At 34.5% G+C, this 20,008-nt stretch overlaps 1 protein-coding gene across 9 annotated transcripts in view; it reads right to left on the reverse strand.

Annotated features, from left to right (window-relative positions):
- Positions 1-879: 879 nt before the first annotated feature.
- LOC125646865 (TBC1 domain family member 5-like) overlaps positions 880-20,008 on the reverse strand; it is a 46,384-nt gene continuing 27,255 nt past the window's right edge. For 4 of the 9 annotated variants that reach the window (XM_048873440.2, XM_048873443.2, XM_048873442.2 and 1 more), the window contains 12 exons: positions 19,326-19,346; positions 18,349-18,399; positions 17,400-17,469; positions 15,786-15,955; positions 15,186-15,328; positions 14,819-14,925; positions 12,343-12,433; positions 10,177-10,347; positions 8,306-8,535; positions 8,052-8,151; positions 7,830-7,909; positions 880-3,238 (listed from right to left, as the gene is read on the reverse strand). In XM_048873440.2, coding sequence (XP_048729397.2) covers positions 2,792-3,238; positions 7,830-7,909; positions 8,052-8,151; positions 8,306-8,535; positions 10,177-10,347; positions 12,343-12,433; positions 14,819-14,925; positions 15,186-15,328; positions 15,786-15,955; positions 17,400-17,469; positions 18,349-18,399; positions 19,326-19,346 — 1,681 coding nt within the window. In that variant the 3' untranslated portion in view covers positions 880-2,791. The remainder of the gene's footprint in view (positions 3,239-7,829; positions 7,910-8,051; positions 8,152-8,305; positions 8,536-10,176; positions 10,348-12,342; positions 12,434-14,818; positions 14,926-15,185; positions 15,329-15,785; positions 15,956-17,399; positions 17,470-18,348; positions 18,400-19,325; positions 19,347-20,008) is intronic. The other 5 variants (XM_048873444.2, XM_048873445.2, XM_048873446.2 and 2 more) reach the window with 3 other exon arrangements.

Below are 20,008 nucleotides of genomic sequence, written 5' to 3' on the forward strand. Positions count from 1 at the left end.
ACAACCAGGAGACGCAGGTTCAATACTCGATCTTGTCACCCATATCAGATTTAACAGAGGTAGTGACTGTACCTTTGCCAAGTGAAAGCGTTGGCAAAATAAAGAAGCTTGATTGCTATGACAACATTTGTGGCATAACACAAAGCTGGCGATTTCTCTACACGAGAGAAATTTGTTAAATGGGACACAAAAACTTTAGAATGACTACATTTATCAAACAGTGATAATAAGCATGGGGTTTTCATATTTCACTTGATATTGTTTGTAATTTTTTTTCCATGTCAGTACCATCAAATAACTATCACTTGAACCTACGGTACTTTGAGAAATCAGGAAGGTTTTCATATTTCAAATGTTTTTTCTCTTGCAAAAGACCTAGGAATAAAACAACAATATTTGAATTTGTGATTATGAATGACATTTGACTTACTTTTCAAAACCTGGCTTTAATTATTTAAGGGTAAGTGAAAGGGTTTTGAAATTCCACATTTAAACCCTCATGGGACACGCTTTTATTCAACACTAAAACATACAATCTTGATAAAACAACTATTTTGCCTCAATCCTGCTCATAAAGTATAAACTTTTGTATAGTTGTATAAATCTCCTCAGATGGGTCCATGGATCTCGTTCATTATAATTCCCTTTAATAAGTTTTGAAAGGTGGGAAATTTTAGTTCAATGTCAAACGGCCATCAAACATTGCACTGGTGCAAAAAGTCTTATCACAAAACCTCAAAAATATATATATTACCCCTCTCAAAGTCAAAAGTTAGAACCAATAATTATCATGACTTTTTCCTGAGAGAAACCGGTCAGACACTATGGATGTTTCTAAATCTTTAATCAGCAGTAATAACTAAGACGGTGGACACAAAATGTCATGTAACTGATGATGGTTTAATCTTTTTAAACAATAACATATTGCACAAAGGAATGTAACAGAACAAAATGAGTAGAACTCCTGTACAACATAATTTCTCTCAAATCAACCCACGTTTACATCAGTCCATGGAATTCATGGAAATGCTCAAAAACCACCATTTAATTACCAACACTTATAGAAAACACCAAGGTATCATTAAAAACATCTACAGGGTGTTAGTTCATTGCTATTAACATTGATAGCCCGAGACGCACATTTCTATTTACGACAAAGGAAGACGCACAAGAGCTTCTATCACAGTGTTTGTGGAATAAGTTTGAACCAAATTGATATAAACATTTACAACAGTCCTGAGAAAATAAATTTGAACACAAATTCTAGTTAATAAATTACAACGATTCAGCTTTAATGATTAAAAAACCGTTTCCTTATATCATTTATTCTCATATGTATGTACAAATGCTGTCAAAAGTATTAGTTTCAACAACTTGTGCCCAATCCTTTCGTTATAACAATTCCATTCCCTTTTTTTTGGTTTTTTTTGTTACAATTCCTATATATCTTATAAGCAGTTTTTTATGCATGAACAACAATTTAGGTAAATTTTGGATTTTCCAAAAAAAGTTTGGGTGTGTGTGTGTGGCAACCCCCTCCTCTTCACTGAAATATGTTTATTTTGATAGAGCAAAGCTGGATCATTGTAAATAAGTCACTAATTTTTTGCAATTAAAATATTGCACGTGTCATTAACTGAAATTGAAGTATACATGTATCATTAAATATGCTTGTAACCATGTTTAATTTTTTCTCAACGTACTATATTGCAGCATCACTTACACCGATTTACTTACACAATGTACGTGGACAGACAAATGAATCACACGGTGTGGAATCTTGTTCACATAATCTGACAGTATAAAAGAAAAAGAAAGCATTTATAAGTAAATGCCAAAAAAACTATACAGTGACGAATTTAACCCATGATGACATAATACTAGAAGCCAACTATAACTTGCAGATGTGAAAAGTTTCTGCGAGATTCGTGAGCACAAGCAGCCGCCGTGCACCGATAACTATAATTCACAAAGTGCACACAGAAGTCTTACTCGCCAACAGTACTGGTCAAGTTGCCATCATGTTTCATGTGGGCCTTTTCCAAATAAAAGTATTCACAAATGAAAGTTCTTAAACAGTAATACACCCATCATGAAAAATATTTACTGAAAAATTTAATTAAAAAATGAAATATTTCGCACAGGTACAGATTGTCTAGAAAACTGGAAAACCAGTGTTATTGGTGGGAAAGAAAAGGGGCACAATACTGAGAATTTTATATGTACATGTAAATAGCAAAACACTGCATGGATCCAGCATGTTGGTCTCTTAACATCTACCTGGTAATACTGTATATAAGGTTATTTTCACCTCTTCCCCCCCCCCCCACCCACCTCTTTTTTTCCCCCTCACCCTTCTACCCTTGTAAACAGTTTCATCCTGTTTTAAATTCCCACCCAACACAGTTGTGTTAAGAGAGAAAAGTTATAACCCAGCCTTCAATATGCCCACCGATGAGGGCAAAAATAAAAGGGGGCAATTTTTTTTTTACATATTCCGAACTCCACATGACACAGTAATTAGATACAATTACAATGGAAAGAGTCACAATCTTTGGGAACCTCTCAAATAACATGAAAGACTTATTTTATACATCTCAAATGAAATAAATGACACAAAAATATCATTCTACAGATGAACTAATGCATAATGGATAAATCTGGAATCGCAAAATACCAGTGTTCTGAACCAGTATACTGTTACAACACAAACATGGAAGTAAATTTCAATTGCGACCAGAGTAAAGAATTCTTATGGTAGAGCACAAATGGTTCTATTTATAGATGCAGACTACACAGAATCCACTGAACAATTAAAATCATACAGAGGGTTTGGACTTGTCTCCAGGGGATGAGTTTTTTCCGTAACATCTACTGTCTGATTTTGAATGCCACTTGCTGCTGTTTTTCGACCTCCTTGGGGAACACTGTCACTTAACTCATAATCTCTGGCATCCTCTTGGGGAAGCGGAGCCTCTTTCTTAAATGACCCCTTTCTAGAGGTCAATACCGGAGTGGGGCCCTCAGTAGGGGATTCCGCATTTTCTGAATTTTCTTCACTGCTCATGTAGAAAATTCTTCCTTTCTTGCTGAGTGATTCTGTCGTCTGCTTCCCCGAGTCTTGATGATTAGCCTCAGGAGAGGAGTAATTTTCTGACCCATAGTAATTGTTTTTAATTTTCATATCTTCCTCCTCCACTTGAGAGAATCTAAGAGTCCCTTTCAAAACATCTCTCACCTAGTAACAGAAACAGAATAACTGAAGCTGTAAAGTTTTGTTTAAGCAAGAAAGTATTGCATGTACTGGGTAGTATGTAATAGAACGATGTAGACATTGATTGTGGTTTACACAACAAGGCGTCCATGGGCCACATCGCTCACCTGAGTCACCTTGGTTCATATTTAAAGATTTTTCCAATTGATTTGTATGTAAAACTTTGATCACCTATTGTGGCCCCACCCTACACTTGGGGGCCATGGTTTTAACAAACTTGAATCTGCACTATGACAGGAAGACTTCATGTAAATGTAAACTTCTCTGGCCCAGTGGTTCTTGAAAAGAAGATTTTTCAAGATTTTCCCTAAAACTTTGATCCCCTATTGTGGCCCAAACCTACCCCTGGGGGCCATGATTATAACAAACTTGAATCTGCACTATCTCAGCTCTTCTGGCTCATTGGTTCTTGAAAAGAATATTTTCAAAGATTTTCCCTATATATTTCTATGTAAAACTTTGATTCCCTATTGTGGCCCCATCCTACCCTCGGACGCCATGATTTTAACAAACTTAAATCTGCGCTATGTCAGGAAGCTTTCATGTAAAATTTGTACTTTCCTGGCCCAGTGGTTCTTGAGAAGAAGATTTTTAAATATATTCGCATGTAAAACTTTGATCCCCTATTGTTGCCCCAACCTACCCCCAGGGGTCATTGTTGTAACACATTTGAAACTGAACTATGGCAGGAAGCTTTACTGTAAATTGCATCTATTTTGGCCCAGTGGTTCTTGAAAATAAGATTTTTAAATGACCCCCACCTATTTTTGCAGTTTTGTGATTATCTCCCCTTTGAAGGGGCATTTGAACAAACTTGAAAGCCCTTCACCTTAGGATACTTTTTGCCAAGCCTGGTTGAAATTGGCCAAGTGGTTCTGGAGAAGGTGAAAATGTGAAAAATTTACAGACTGGCGACCGACAACGGGTGATCAGAAAAGCTCTGACACTTGAGCTTTCAGCTTAGGTGAGCTAAAAACTAACAAATTTCCAATGATGATCAAAACAACACCAGGATACAAATAAGAAACGAATGAAATTTTTGAAAATACATGAGGGCATGAACTGCAATGCTTCATTCCTCATGAAGCAAAATAACGCTTCATGAGAACTATATCGCAGTAAAATGTGGCATTTCATACCCTCATGTATTTTCAAAAATTACATTTCCTAAATTTATATTCAACTTTCATTTTTGTAGGAATCCCCAGCAATTAAAATAGACATACATGTACTATAATTACCAACATTCATACATGCAGTGTTTACATCCACAACACATTCATGAGGAAATAATAATACCATATTTATATTTGGCCATCATTACAAATTTTAAAGATATCAAAGACAAACAATCTAATTAAGATTAGATCCTATGATCCACTCATTTACTATCGCTACATATGTGTAGCGATAGTAGATGAGCGGATCATAGGATCTAATTTTAATTAGGTTGAGGCAAAAACATTGAAAATGTATCATTTGAATTGTTTCTTTTGATTGATGATTATTATTTACAAAAGAAAACCACATGGTGGGTCTGAATGTGTCAATTTTGGGAAAGCTATTTTTCAGTGAATTTCGTTGTAAAGTGTACATTTTAGCTGCGATAATGTAGTCCGCTCTAATTTTTTAAATTCTGATATTTTCGGGAGGGAATAACTTCCACATCTGCACCATTTAGGAGATCCTAAAGAGTCAAGTCAGAGAGGGCTACATTATTGCAGCTACATGTACATTTGTGTATTTAGATCTCTCCCAATATTGCATCAATATAGACATTAATTTGTCATTTTAACTAGTAACGTGGGAAATATTTCCACTCCTTGGATTTCCTTATTCATTTATTTTCCTTATTTACATACTTTACTCCACTTTGTTAATTATTTTCCTTATTTACATACACTTCTCCACTTTGTTAATTATTTTTCTTTTTTACATACATTACTCCACTTTGTTAATTATTTTCCTTATTTACATACGTTACTCCACTTTGTTAATTATCTTCCTTTTTTACATACGTTACTCCACTCTGTTAATTATTTTCCTTATTTACATACATTTCTCCACTTTGATAATTATTTTCCTTTTTTACATACGTTACTCCACTTTGTTAATTATTTTCTTTATTTACATACGTTACTCCACTTTGTTAATTATTTTCCTTATTTACATACATTTCTCCACTTTGATAATTATTTTCCTTTTTTACATACGTTACTCCACTTTGTTAATTATTTTTCTTATTTACATACATTTCTCCACTTTGTTAATTATTTTCCTTTTTTACATACATTTCTCCACTTTGTTAATTATTTTTCTTATTTACATACATTTCTCCACTTTGTTAATTATTTTCCTTTTTTACATACATTACTCCACTTTGTTAATTATTTTCCTTTTTTACATACGTTACTCAACTTTGTTAATTATTTTCCTTATTTACATACGTTACTCCACTTTTTTGTGATATTTATATAACACCAGCCATCTTTACATCACTAGTCCTAAACAAGATAATTTATCAATGCAAAATTTACTTGATTTCTTTGTGGAAACAAAACCTTGATAACAAATGTAACATGATTGTAGTGATATATGTCTTAAATTATAAAATATGGATCATTCGATACTTTTAGTATGACCTTAATTGCCCTGCGGACGGACATTATACACTTACTGACTTTTGATGAGGTCTACCCATGACTTTGGATCTAGTTAGGTATTGGTCGAGGTAAACCAGTAATTGATTGTTTCACAATGTGAAGTGTTTTTCCATTAGCAAAATAATGTAGCTATGACAAATCTTTTTCACTAGTAACCATATGACCTTGACTCATGTTAATGCATATCACCTGGTCATAGCCTACCTTTCTGCTAAGTATAAGCTTCCAAAGTCTTTTAATTTCAAAGTTGTGACCTCAACAGATATTTCTAATATTTCTCTATTCTTGACCTTGGCTCAAGTTTATGACAATTGTCTGGTCATACGCGACCTTTGTGACAAGTACAAACTTGTAATATTTTCACTTAAAAGTTAGGGTCAGACACAAAATAGGATTAAGGAATAGAGATGGACAGAAGAACAGATAAACATGTGATTCCTATTTATCATCCACATTCAGAATTTTGAGCCTTTACCTATACACTGTTTGCTAAATGTTTTAAAAGGAGTAAAGAAAATATTCAATGCTGTAATGTATTTTTAGCATACACGTCATATAGCCCTGCCCTGGAGTCTGAACCCCTAACAAAGGGGTCACAATTTGGGTAGAAATCTCTGTGTTAATTATAACCAGGCATTCAGTTTGTCTGTAATATGTTCAGGAATAAAGGAGGAGATTTTGAAAGATACATTTTTTTCTATATGACCTGTTTAGCTCCAACCTGAACCTCTGACCCTGGGCCATGAATGTCACAGTTTGCTAAGTTTGTCTGCTATATGTTTAAAAGTAAAAAAAAAAAATTGAAAGATTGAATAAGTTACATAAGTTACTGCCAAACAGCAGTGGATGGGCACAAATAGCAATAGGTCACCTGAGTCGCTCAGGAATAGTCATTAACTCATAGATAATCAAAGTGCGAGGTTTTATGAACAAAGGTGGAGAGGAATATTAGTTAAACCATGTCAGATATCCACACTTATTATTGTCCAATTTACTTGACCTTCTAACCCCCCCCCCCCCTTTCCTACCCTTGCACACACCACTACCATCAATAATATTAATCTTCATCACATTGGAATACTGTGTGTAAAGTTTCATGTAACTTGGTCAAAAAGAAAAAATTGATTTTTTGACATCAATGTCTAGTCTCAACTTCTTCATGAATATAAGTGAAAAGGGAAAATAAATTAAAGCCAAGAAAAAAATTTCCTTCATGTCTTGTTGACCTTTGAACCCCAGAAGTATTCCTCCGATGAAGTACACGTAATACCGGTTTCGTGCATGTAGCAGCAAATGATGAAATAGTCCCTTTAAAATTTTCTCTTTAACTCTTTTCCTATGTCTCAATTACCTATCCTTTAATCTTTTTAATCTCAAATTTGTTTGGGATCACTTTTCCATAGAAAGTCTGCTGGTGAAGTTTCACCACTTCCGAGTGATAAAGGAAATCTTAAAGTCTTTATATTTTGCTGATCTTCTGACCTAAAAATCAATAACAGTCATTCTTGTCCCATATCTGACCTCTGCTGCAAGTCTGCTTAACTGTACAGACATATAGACAGAGTGATTTCTGTATACAACCCCCCCCCCCTCCTCAAATGATGTATGTGGCACATTGTGGGGGTATAATTGTACTTTAGACTGACATACATGCACATCCTAAGAAACTTTTAAATATGCCTTTAATGTTATATAAAATTCATTTTCAATCTATGCACATGAAGATTTTCAATGTACCCAGGTAACCATCATCATCAGACCAAACCAAAGTACCCTGGTAACCATCATCAGATCAAACCAAAGTACCCCGGTAACCGTCATCATCAGATCAAACCAAAGTACCCCGGTAACCGTCATCATCAGATCAAACCATTGATTAATGTCTCTCATACCTGTTTTATTCCTGCTATCGCTATTAATAATTCATCTTCATTCTCCAAAGTCTGCTGCAAAATCTCAGTCTGCAAGCGACCTGAAAATACGATATTATTCATAAACAAAAAAAAGTGTTTCAATATTCCAGCAATGTTCAAATTCCAGAGATATTGCATCAATTCTTCCTAATTAACCTTATTCTTTGACATGATTTTAGCGTGGTTTTTTTCTGTACATACTGATGTGCACGTCCAGTTTGTTGGCACAATAAAGCGACATAGATTCCTTTTCATTCAACTGTCCTTGTAGTTCACTAAACCTGTGCTCATATTCAGCAAACTACAACATGAACAGCATCAGTCATTAAGTTCTTCAGTTTCAAGCAAAAAATTCAACACACCAAAAGTTAAGCAAGGCAATATGTGATTTTGAAAATGCTTAGAGAAATTAATGCAGACATTTATAACTAAACTTTATCCCCAGAAATACTTGCCTGTTTAGCAAACTTCTTTCCTTTAGCTTTCATATTTGGTAATGTGGAGAATTTAGCGACGTTCCCTGGACTCTCTTCAGGGGTGAACACGGAGGCGTTAGAAAATCTGTCGTTAGTTGTTTCCAAGCGAGCCATGCTGCTAGGCGACGGCGTTTGTTTAAACACGGTGTCCTCCACTTTAGATAGACTAGCTGACGATCCTCTCTTCTGTTGTGGGTATTGTGGAGTTCCTGAATGATCAACAAGAGGTGTTTTGTGAAACATTACATCTCCGAGTGCAACCACGATCAGGTGTGGCAAATTTGCTATTGACCTTGTATCGTATAGCCATTTTTGGCAGGTATTAAATTTTGACCAATTTTGGCAATTTCCAAAGATTCACAAAAATAAAAATTGCTAAATCTAATGAAAACTAAAACAGTTTCTAAAATGTACAAAAAAATGTGACAGAATGAAATTCCTTCCAAATTAATTATCAACTAAGACCATGCTGGATTGAATGTAATCCATATGTAGAACTGGATAATGGCCTCGTAGGGATCAAAGCAGGCTGAAATTGCAGGGCTTGGTGATGCCCAATTACAGTCGTCTTTGCTTGGACACTAAGATATTCTTGTTTAAAACTCATTAATTCTGAGTAGACAATTAATGGTAACAATAAATTAAATGGTATAAAAGGTGTATGCCTGTCAGTGTCGTTATAACTGGGAATGAATTTTCCATTACATATCAAATATAATGTCAAGTTTTTAAACTGAAATTTCAGATTATTTTCTTCTCCCACAAATCATTTATGCTGGAAAAACAGAGAAAGCTCATCCTAACTACATGAAGGACTGGCACATCACACACTTCCCAGAACCTTTGAGCTAATATAGACACACAGATGGAATGTGAAACAAAATAATATGCCATACATCATGAAAATAAAATTTAGAAACAGCAAAAGGCACTTTATATATTGAACATTTCACATGTTTGTATTTGCATATTATATTTTAAATCACAAGTACATTATTCACCATACAATGTATTTGACATTTGATGCATTTATACTTGCATATTTTTTTAGTTATATCATTTCACCAAATCTGTTGAATTAACTATACAATTTTAATAACAAAGCATTTCAAATAAATAAAAGTGAATTCATCAAAATTTCATCCATCAAACTGGTTTACCTTATAGACCCGAATCAATCAAGTTTGTGTCCCATAAAAAACTGGCTATACAGTAATGAACTGGACCATCATTCATGTAAAGTAGCTTTGTTTAAACACGGTTTAACCTTTGACCTTTCACAAAGTCGTCATCATGTACAGTTCAACAGTTGGAGAGATAGACCAAAAATAATACGCCCCAACTTCAATCTCATGGTGAATAGAAATGAAAATAATATATGGCTTGGCCATAGACCTATTGTATTTATCAATATCCTGTAATACAGATACTGGAGAAAATGAAAACATTTCTACAAGAGACCACAAGATCTCCAACATTTCTTGTTCATCTGTTGAGAAGAAATGTTTTGAATAATGTTAAGAGATACAAAGCATGCTGGTGGATAAAAAATCATGTTTATAGGCAGTATTGTGGGATTGCAAGCATATGAGAAGCATGATAACTATCCTTTCAACATCTTGTAAAAAATACAGAGTAGGGTCTACAGACACGGGACAGTCTATAATCAGTTTGTATTGAAATACCAGTACCAAATAAACTGTAAGAAAGCATCCTGAGCTGGAAAAAGTGAGGTAAAACTGAGAATCCTATACCTCCATAATAGTCAACATAATAGACACAGAAGCCACAACACCATTTTACCTCTCGGTAGCCACAACACCATTTTACCTCTCGGTTGGGGTTTTTACCTGGGGAAATATCAGTCTGCAAATTCATGGGCACACTAGAAGATTTGAAAATTGATGGCTGGTTTCCATTCATCTGTAAAGTTTTTGGTCTCATTTTGCGCGAGAATTCAGAAAAGCTGGAGGTCAAACTACCACTCCTCTGGTGCCTGTTAGTACTGGTGTTAGTGGGAGCTAAAGGTTAAATAGCAAGTGGATTAGTGTAGTTCAATGTAATGTAATAATGAGGTGTGGATTAGTGTAGTACAATGTAATGTAATAATGAGGTGTGGGTTAGTGTAGTTCAATGTAATGTAATAATGAGGTGTGGATTAGTGTAGTACAATGTAATGTAATAATGAGGTGTGGATTAGTGTAGTATAATCTCACTGTAATGTAATGAGGTGTGGATTAGTGTAGATCAATGAAATGTAATAATGAGATGTGGATTAGTGTAGTTCAATGTAATGTAATAATGAGGTGTCAGTAGTGAGAAGTTGATCAGAGTGTCTTTGTCAATGACATGGTAACACACAATAATACATATAAAAATATATATGTAGAAATGTACATTTGTACATTATTAGTGTGAAAAATGTTAGTGCTGAAATTCATAAACTTTGGAAAATATAAAATATCAACTCTGAAATATTACCATATAAGTGGAATTTTTAGCAAAACACAAATTTGGCGATTTTTTAATAAAAATTGATATATAAATTTTAGCGAGAGCTAATTTCAGTGACTTTCTATAATTCTAAGATAACTATTACCTTTGGTATGGAATAATTAAATTGTTAGCTAATTTCAGTAACTTTATATAATTCTAAGATAACTATTACCTTTGGTATGGAATAATTAAATTGTTAGCTAATTTCAGTGACTTTATATAATTCTAAGATAACTATTACCTTTGGTATGGAATAATTAAATTGTTAGCTAATTTCAGTGACTTTATATAATTCTAAGATAACTATTACCTTTGGTATGGAATAATTAAATTGTTAGCTATGTTCAATCTTAGCGATCTCAATACCCTCGCTAATAATGTCAAAATTAAATCCTCGCTAAAACTTTTTCTTATACCGTAAATAACTCAACTTTTTACCAATCTTAAAAATTTTGTTAAACAAAAACTTGCACAGATGTCTGTATACAATTTTTAGAAAAATAAAGCAATTGACAATCTACATGTATTTTAATGCTAGAAACTCGCTATATAAACTCAATGAGTATCAACTCCGAGTATGCTTCAAATGCAAAACACTGGCATTAAATGATGTATACATGGAAAATGACAACCAGGCACAATGATGTATACTAGTGCGACAGTTTTGGAATACATGTAATTGGTTAAAGCCATGAATCAAGAAAGGTTAAATTTTGTCAGCATTTGTAAACACAAGAAAATGCTAGAACAGTGCTGCTCTTGATTATTGATAATCTATATATCCTATACACAGCACTGCAGCACACTGTGACAAGACACATTGGATACCTAGAACAGTGCTGCTCTTGATTATTGATAATCTGTATATCCTATACACAGCACTGCAGCACACTGTGACAAGACACATTGGATACCTAGAACAGTGCTGCTCTTGATTATTGATAATCTGTATATCCTATACACAGCACTGCAGCACTCTGTGACAAGACACATTGGATACCTAGAACAGTGCTGCTCTTGATTATTGATAATCTATATATCCTATACACAGCACTGCAGCACACTGTGACAAGACACATTGGACACCTAGAACAGTGCTGCTCTTGATTATTGATAATCTGTATATCCTATACACAGCACTGCAGCACACTGTGACAAGACACATTGGATACCTAGAACAGTGCTGCTCTTGATTATTGATAATCTGTATATCCTATACACAGCACTGCAGCACACTGTGACAAGACACATTGGATACCTAGAACAGTGCTGCTCTTGATTATTGATAATCTGTATATCCTATACACAGCACTGCAGCACACTGTGACAAGACACATTGGACACCTAGAACAGTGCTGCTCTTGATTATTGATAATCTGTATATCCTATACACAGCACTGCAGCACACTGTGACAAGACACATTGGATACCTAGAACAGTGCTGCTCTTGATTATTGATAATCTGTATATCCTATACACAGCACTGCAGCACACTGTGACAAGACACATTGGATACCTACTTGAGCTGCTTTGTGGTGGTGGTTTCTGTGCGGCCGGAGATTTGATGTTGTTGACTGTGTTGTATGTATAAATGGGTGGGCGAGGAAAATGCTGAAATGACAAATATCCACATGTATCTGCTCCGAGCTGAGCCAGTATAACTCAGCTTGTCAGTAATCTGAGCTGAGCCAGTATAACTCAGCTTGTCAGTAAACTGCTCTGAGCTGAGCCAGTATAATGCAGCTTGTCAGTAATCTGCTCTGAGCTGAGCCAGTATAACTCAGCTTGTCAGTAATCTGCTCTGAGCTGAGCCAGTATAACTCAGCTTGTCAGTAATCTGTTCTAGCTGAGCCAGTATAACTCAGCTTGTCAGTAATCTGCTATGAGCTGAGCCAGTATAACACAGCTTGTCAGTAATCTGAGCTGAACTGAGCTGGTATAACACAGCTTGTCAGTAATCTGAGCTGAACTGAGCTGGTATAACACAGCTTGTCAGTAATCTGAGCTGAGTTGAACCAGTATAATGAAGCTTGTCAGTAATCTGCTCTGAGCTGAGCCAGTATAACACAGCTTGTCAGTAATCTGAGCTGAGCCGGTATAACACAGCTTTTCAGTAATCTGCTCCGAGCTAAGCCAGTATAACACAGCTTGTCAGTAATCTGAGCTGAGCTGAGCCAGTATAATGCAGCTTGTCAGTAATCTGCTCCGAGCTAAGCCAGTATCAACTTGTCAGTAATAAACCTATGCTCTGTTACTGTATTTTATTTGCCGATAAAAACAACTGACCTTGCACACATAAAAAAAGAAACAAGTTCAACTAGAAATGATAAATATGAGGAATAATGCCCCTGTTTGTATTGTGTAAAACAGGGGAAGCATGAGGTGATTTTTACATTACTTCATCCTTCCATTGTTTTATATCTCACAATGCAAACAATCTAAACACTTAATCCTTAATCATATCTTCAAATCATTAATTACCATTAACAGAATTTACTTATTTTTGTAGGGTCAGCTTTTGTGATTTGAAATATTAGCACATTTTCATGGTGAAGAGCTGCTATATTTATTAATGTAGTTAAGATTTTTTCTTCATCAAGAAATTAACATGGGGGGGGGGGGGGGGGGGGTCCATTCCACAAAAACATAAACGCAAACAAGGAGTAATTTGATATTGATCAGTCATGGAAATTTCATACCTGCCAACCTTAAACAGTAACAAAACAAACAAAAAGCATGGCGGAACAAGTGTGAGACCACCAGTCAGGCTGCAGGGGTAAAGTCCCACCAACCTCCAGAAAATCCACGCATTTCAAGGTCAATATGACAGCAAATTTATCCTTATTCCTAACTATCATCATTGCTCCATCCATTCTGATGTTGAAAATTCCATACCTTTATAGCCACCATTATTATTTTCAGTGATTTTTTTTGTTTTTCAAACTACCACCCCTCCTTTTGAATTGGGAAAAATTAGCGACATTTTCCTCAAATTGGGAAAAATCATTCATAGTAAATTAAAATGGTAAAGATGCATAAAATAATCAAATAACAATTTTTTTGTTTGAGGTTTATTTCAGATCTGATTTAAAATCATAAAATAAATCATTATTTAACATTAAATATGTATTGGAAGTCACACCTTGTATATATATTATTTACTTTTTCTAAGAAATACTTTCTATTGTCTAATTTCATAAAGAAAATAATAAATTATTAATTCACCAGCATTTGTACCCATAATCTTGTAAATATTATATTAATAATCAAGTTTCCAGAATGTCTCTCCTGTTTTGTATTTTTCGGATTTTAGTAAAACCCTATACTGTTGGCCACTTCCTGTTATTAGCCTGACCCTACATATAATGGCGGTCAAACTAAATTGTAAACAATATGGCTTAATGTGCATCTGGAAGCTATATACTTCGCTGCATATCTGCTTATATGGATGCCTCTATTGTTTTACATATTCTTTACAAAACCTTTTGCATGTGCAGTGGTTTGGAGAATAAAACTGAAGAAAAAAAAACGTATTTACTCTGTCAGAAATATACGGTAACCTTTTTTTTTAAATGGCCTAATTTCCCTAGATTTGAAATTGGGAAAAACATATATATATAAATGGGAAAAAATAGCTAATTTTAGTGAGGGGAAACTGCTGAATATCGGTGGCATTTTAGCCCCAAAAAAATCACTGATTTTAAAAGCAGAATAAAATCGATCAGATCCAGAAAAACAATAATTCACTTGGAACAATTCTGCTTACGTTAGAACAGTTGACAGGTATGAAGTTTTGCATTTCAAAATCTTCCTCTCCTGGGTATCTTAGTCATACAATTGAATTTGTCATATCCTTGCCACATGCAATATCATATCTTCATTAATTAAACTTTGCGACAGAAAAATAGCTTTGAGCTTATGTCTCAAAAAAACATCATAATCCATTGCTACATACATTTGGTTCTCTGAGATACTGAGCACAGCATTATTACGTACGTTTGGTTCTCTGAGATACTGAGCTTTCTCAACCAAGTAGTTAATGTCCGCTACCGGAGGAAACCGCATCAAACAAGTGAGGCATTGTGGGTAATCACTGGACAACACTGGAAGAAAACAAGCCTCCTTAAAAATCGTTACAAAATACACTGCAGAACAGTGCAATAGCAATATCCTTATTTTGAATATCAAGTACATTTTAAATATAATGACTCTGCTCATAACACAATCAATCACAATGAAATCATTAACTCCACTAAACTTTTCTTATATATTTGCATGAACTTGTATTATGAAATCATTACAAATGAGGGAATCCACAATGCATCATAAAGCAGTTTAATTCTATATATAGATTAACTCCTACACAGATCTCTGATGTACAACAACATGGCAACAAAGACAAAATCCACCAGTTCAAATCCAACACCATCGGCAAAGAGGGCATCCCACAGGGCTAGGAGGTCCTGCATGGGGAATTCCCGCCCAAACAGCAGTCTAATCCAACGTCTACAACATTAACAGATTACAATTAAAAAACTAGGAGGTCCTGCATGGGGAATTCCCGCCCAAACAGCAGTCTAATCCAACGTCTACAACATTAACAGATTACAATTAAAAACTAGGAGGTCCTGCATGGGGAATTCCCGCCCAAACAGCAGTCTAATCCAATGTCTACAACATTAACAGATTACAATTAAAAACTAGGAGGTCCTGCATGGGGAATTCCCGCCCAAACAGCAGTCTAATCCAACATCTAGAACATTATTACAACTACAGACAGAAACCAGGTAAATGTTAGTAATTATCAACAACAGATCTATAGTTGTTGTCTATTCTCTGATCCATCACCAAAGATTTCAGTCTAAATAAACTTAATTTCAAACTCATATATTCTTTTTTGGTTTGCAATGCTTTAAGGTCATGTAAAGAAATCAGCTCTGTGAAATTCTTCTGAGCTTCTCACATTCCGTAGATCTGCGGAGCTATCTCCAGCCTCTCTAGATGTCCGTGTAGCTCGACATCAAACTTCTTCAGAATGTAGTCTTGTATACGAGTCAGTTTGGCCACAATGGCAGAGGAGGAATTCAGGTCCTGGGGACGGGCAAATGGAACCGAATTAAGCCTCTCTCGGCTCTAAAATAAATATTTTACAAACGTTAAAATTGGGTATATGCATTCATAAAAGTATTACAGATCTGTATAAAGTGACAGTGAATCTGTTACTGCCTGGTATATGTATATGATGTGGGGGCAAAAGTGGATTAGATTTCTGATTTACTGAACGATTGCACTGCTGTGTAGGTATTAGTAGGTTCTTTTGATATTGCAGAATCATTAAAACAGAGGTTCATGGACCACACCACTCACCTTAGCAACTTCATTTTTCCAAAAAGAAAATCAAATTCCAATCATGGCCCACTCTAGTCTAAATGGTCTATAATGTTAACAAACACTACATGCTACATGAAAATGCTAGCTTTCTAAATCACCATAATGTACCCTTGCAGCTCTTGAGAGGAAACTTTTAGGTAAAACTTTAAACTCCTCTTGTGACGCCGTCCAAACTCTAGGGTTATAATAACGACAAACTTAATGCCTCATTCATACGGATGCGCATTAAATTTTACGTTGCATTAAATTTAATGCAAAGTAAAATAATGCACATTGAATTAATTCGAATTAAGTAACGTTCACACGGCGGTAATATTTAATGCACAGTAAACTAATGCGCATTAAATTTGTAACACTATGCATTTCTAAATTATGGGTGCGCAAAATAAAGAATAGATTATATCATTGAAAGTTATTTTTATAGATACATGTATTTTAAGGAATATTGTGTAGATACACAGAATTCATTGTTGAAAACACTAACATGTTTACAATATACATGTTAATGATCTACACACAAGGAATTTTATCGTGTTTGTTTTTATATGTTCCCAAGAAATCACTTGTCAGTTCCTCCGACGACCAGCATTCAATCAAGACAGTGCATGTATATTGCTTTTTCTTCACACCTCAGAACGTTGCTTTCGCTATTTCGCTGACTAATGATGTGACAGGATATCTTTATTACGTATTACAAATCTACTACTACGTCATATGGTATAAAATTTAAACAATGGGCAGCATATTTGTTAAAAAAAAAAAAAATTATTATCACCATTTCAAAACATTTTTATCATATCTAAAAGCAATTTCTTCCATATGTATTTCTCTGACAGTATGCCTATGCAGAGCACAGATTTACATCTGACATCATCTACATGTATAATGATATGCTGTTTGTACATGACTTTCAGTGATTACTATCATTTTGATTAGTTTTTCGCTCAAAAATAACATTAAGATCTATAGCTGACCATGGGCATAATGCATTCTTCCGAGGAAAATTTTTCAGACTATTACATTATATATTCCTTCATAGAAATTGAAACCCCTATTGTAGACTTGAGATTTCAGTTCAGGTGAGCTAGAACAAACTACATCTATCTTCAATAATCTGTAATAGTCAATCGGTACACACACACCGTGTAAACTGAATCAGGAAACTTGGTGCGTTCAGTACTAGTACCTTATTATATGTCAAGTCTTTGGAATTGTACCACGGTTCCACTGTACCCATGATCTGACTCAGCAGGGCACTGTAGGAACAAAGTCAAATTTATAGGTCAGTTTTTTCCTTACTTTGTTGTAGTGAGAATTCTGTACAAGACAACATGAAAACAAAGTTTACAAACATGGAGAAAGTGCTTTGTTAAGAAGTTACACAAAGCACTAGGATAAAACATTGAGTTACTCTTGTGATGTCAATCAAACGAAACACGAAATTTACTTATTTCAGAGAAATTTTCTGTGTAATTAAAATCACTACATATCATAAATCCATTTCCTATGTAACTTGCAAGACAAGTTCTGACTGGTTTACAAGCCAAGTGTAAATTTCAGTATGCCTTGCTTAAGTCAAAGATACATGTAAAAAAAAAAAAAAGGGATTTCACAATGCAATGTGCATCCACACACACACACACACACACACACACACACACACACACACACACACACACACACGAAGAAAATCTTATTTTTAGCACTCTTGTTCCTTCGACAATGTATTTGTCACAGTTCAATATATCATGACATCATATTATTTACCCCCGGCTTGTAAATCATGTAAAATATCTTTCCTTATTTTAATCACTAAATAATTACATGTAATATCATTTGGTTACATTGGAAATAAATTTGTAATACAGGTTACCAAGAATTTACGAGGACTTACCCCCGGTTGTATACCACACACTCTTCAGTGTTGGGCTGTATGGAATAAAACCCGGGCTAAATTCCCCGTAAACCCGGATAACTAATAGTCTCTTCCACATTGTATATACCTCATAAGGACGTGAAAGTTTTACACCCTATGCCAACAGAGGGCAAAAATCCTTGCAACCATTTGAAAGTTCTGATCTTGTGAATCAATTTTCACCTACCGATTCATCGTAATCATAAATGAAGAAACTTACTAAGCATCATGCTCTAAATATGCAGGATCCATAATCTCTTTCACAATATCCCTGAAAAGGGGAGAGAAAAAGTTCAAATAAATATCTATTGATGCAACAATGAACAAATAATTTTTGAAACATGAATGAATTACACAAGATAATACCAAAACATTGGGATTTACAATTAGAAATACACATGTAGTATATATTTCTTTAATGACATAAAATTACACAATCAAAATACCACCCTTGGCAAGAGTTTAAAAAAGTTAAGGGTAGATTCAGAAGTGTTAGTAAAACAGCATCAACTTCATGCAAGAAAGAAAATTAACTTTATACAATCTCCTAATCCTGTAAATGCATAGACCTACATGTATTAGCAGTAATTTAAATCATCAACAATGTGTATTTTACAGAAATACTCATTACAAATGATTAGTAACAAAAATGTGTGCTAAAAGTTTATGTTATAATTTCAGAAGTCTTTCTGCAATTGTTGATTAAAGTTTTAAAAGTCATGAATAGAATTTATGTCCAGGTGTTTTGTAATAAATGCTTTAGATTTCATAATAATCTGAGCAAAAAGGAGTTCAGAATGATTTTTCAAATAAAAGATATTTTTCAATGAAATATATACTAGTAGTGTAAAACACGAAAGTTGACTGATTTATTATAGCACTGCGCTGTTCTAGCTTAAATATATATCAGAGATTTTTTTAACTGGCAAAACTACAGAAGCAAGCATTGAATAGTAAAAATGATATCCCTCTTCTCCTTTATGATTTCTGTCACTAAGTAATGAATTATTGATTACACAAATAAAATTTAAGCTACTTCATCTTTGATATAGAAGAGTTTCAGAAAACTTGGACAGATGCAGAAGCAGATACATAATGATGTCTGGTTTATAATTAGGATTATACGCTTACCATCACCAAATGCAAAAAGACAAAATTACATTCGAAAGTATTTTTGTAATTTCTAAAATGGCTAACCTGTCTGGGGCATTAATCTGTCTGTAAAAATTATCGGTACAAACTTCTTAGTTCAAACATTTAAAGTGAAAATAAAGCTGGTGGACCATAAGGTTCTCAATTTCAATTAATTGGTACAATCTGCCATCGAGTATTTTGTACCCATAACTAAAAATTCTTCCTCTTTATTATCAAGTTCGTTATATAGGGTTATTGAACTTATATTGGTGAATATTGGCACAAGTTGGCTGTCAAAATGCACGCGCTTGCGAGTGCATTTTGACAGCCAACTCGTGCCAATATTCACCTATTAAGTTCAATAACCCTTTTATTATATAGCTAAAGTATTTAGTTGTTAAATTATATCCCTTTTCACTCAAACTACTCCAAAATAGACGAGAATTCATCAATATTGGCATCTATGGTGAAGATGTGCAATAACAGCATGCATTTCTTAACTGTTCAATATTTAACCCGTCATTAATGCATGAAGCAAACTGATTTTGTAAATGGGGACATCATAATTTATGTACAGTAAAACATTTTGCTTAAGTAAATATCAAATACCACCTGTCAGATTCGGAGGACCGTCGTCTGCCATTTTGGCTTGTTTACGTCCTTACGGTAACGTCAATATTGAACGCTCATACTCGGAATGTTTCGGGCGCATACAATTTACGCAATGCAAAGTTAGCATTCAATAA

This window comes from Ostrea edulis, chromosome 6, assembly GCF_947568905.1.
Source record: "Ostrea edulis chromosome 6, xbOstEdul1.1, whole genome shotgun sequence".
Taxonomy (NCBI): Eukaryota; Metazoa; Mollusca; class Bivalvia; order Ostreida; family Ostreidae; genus Ostrea; species Ostrea edulis.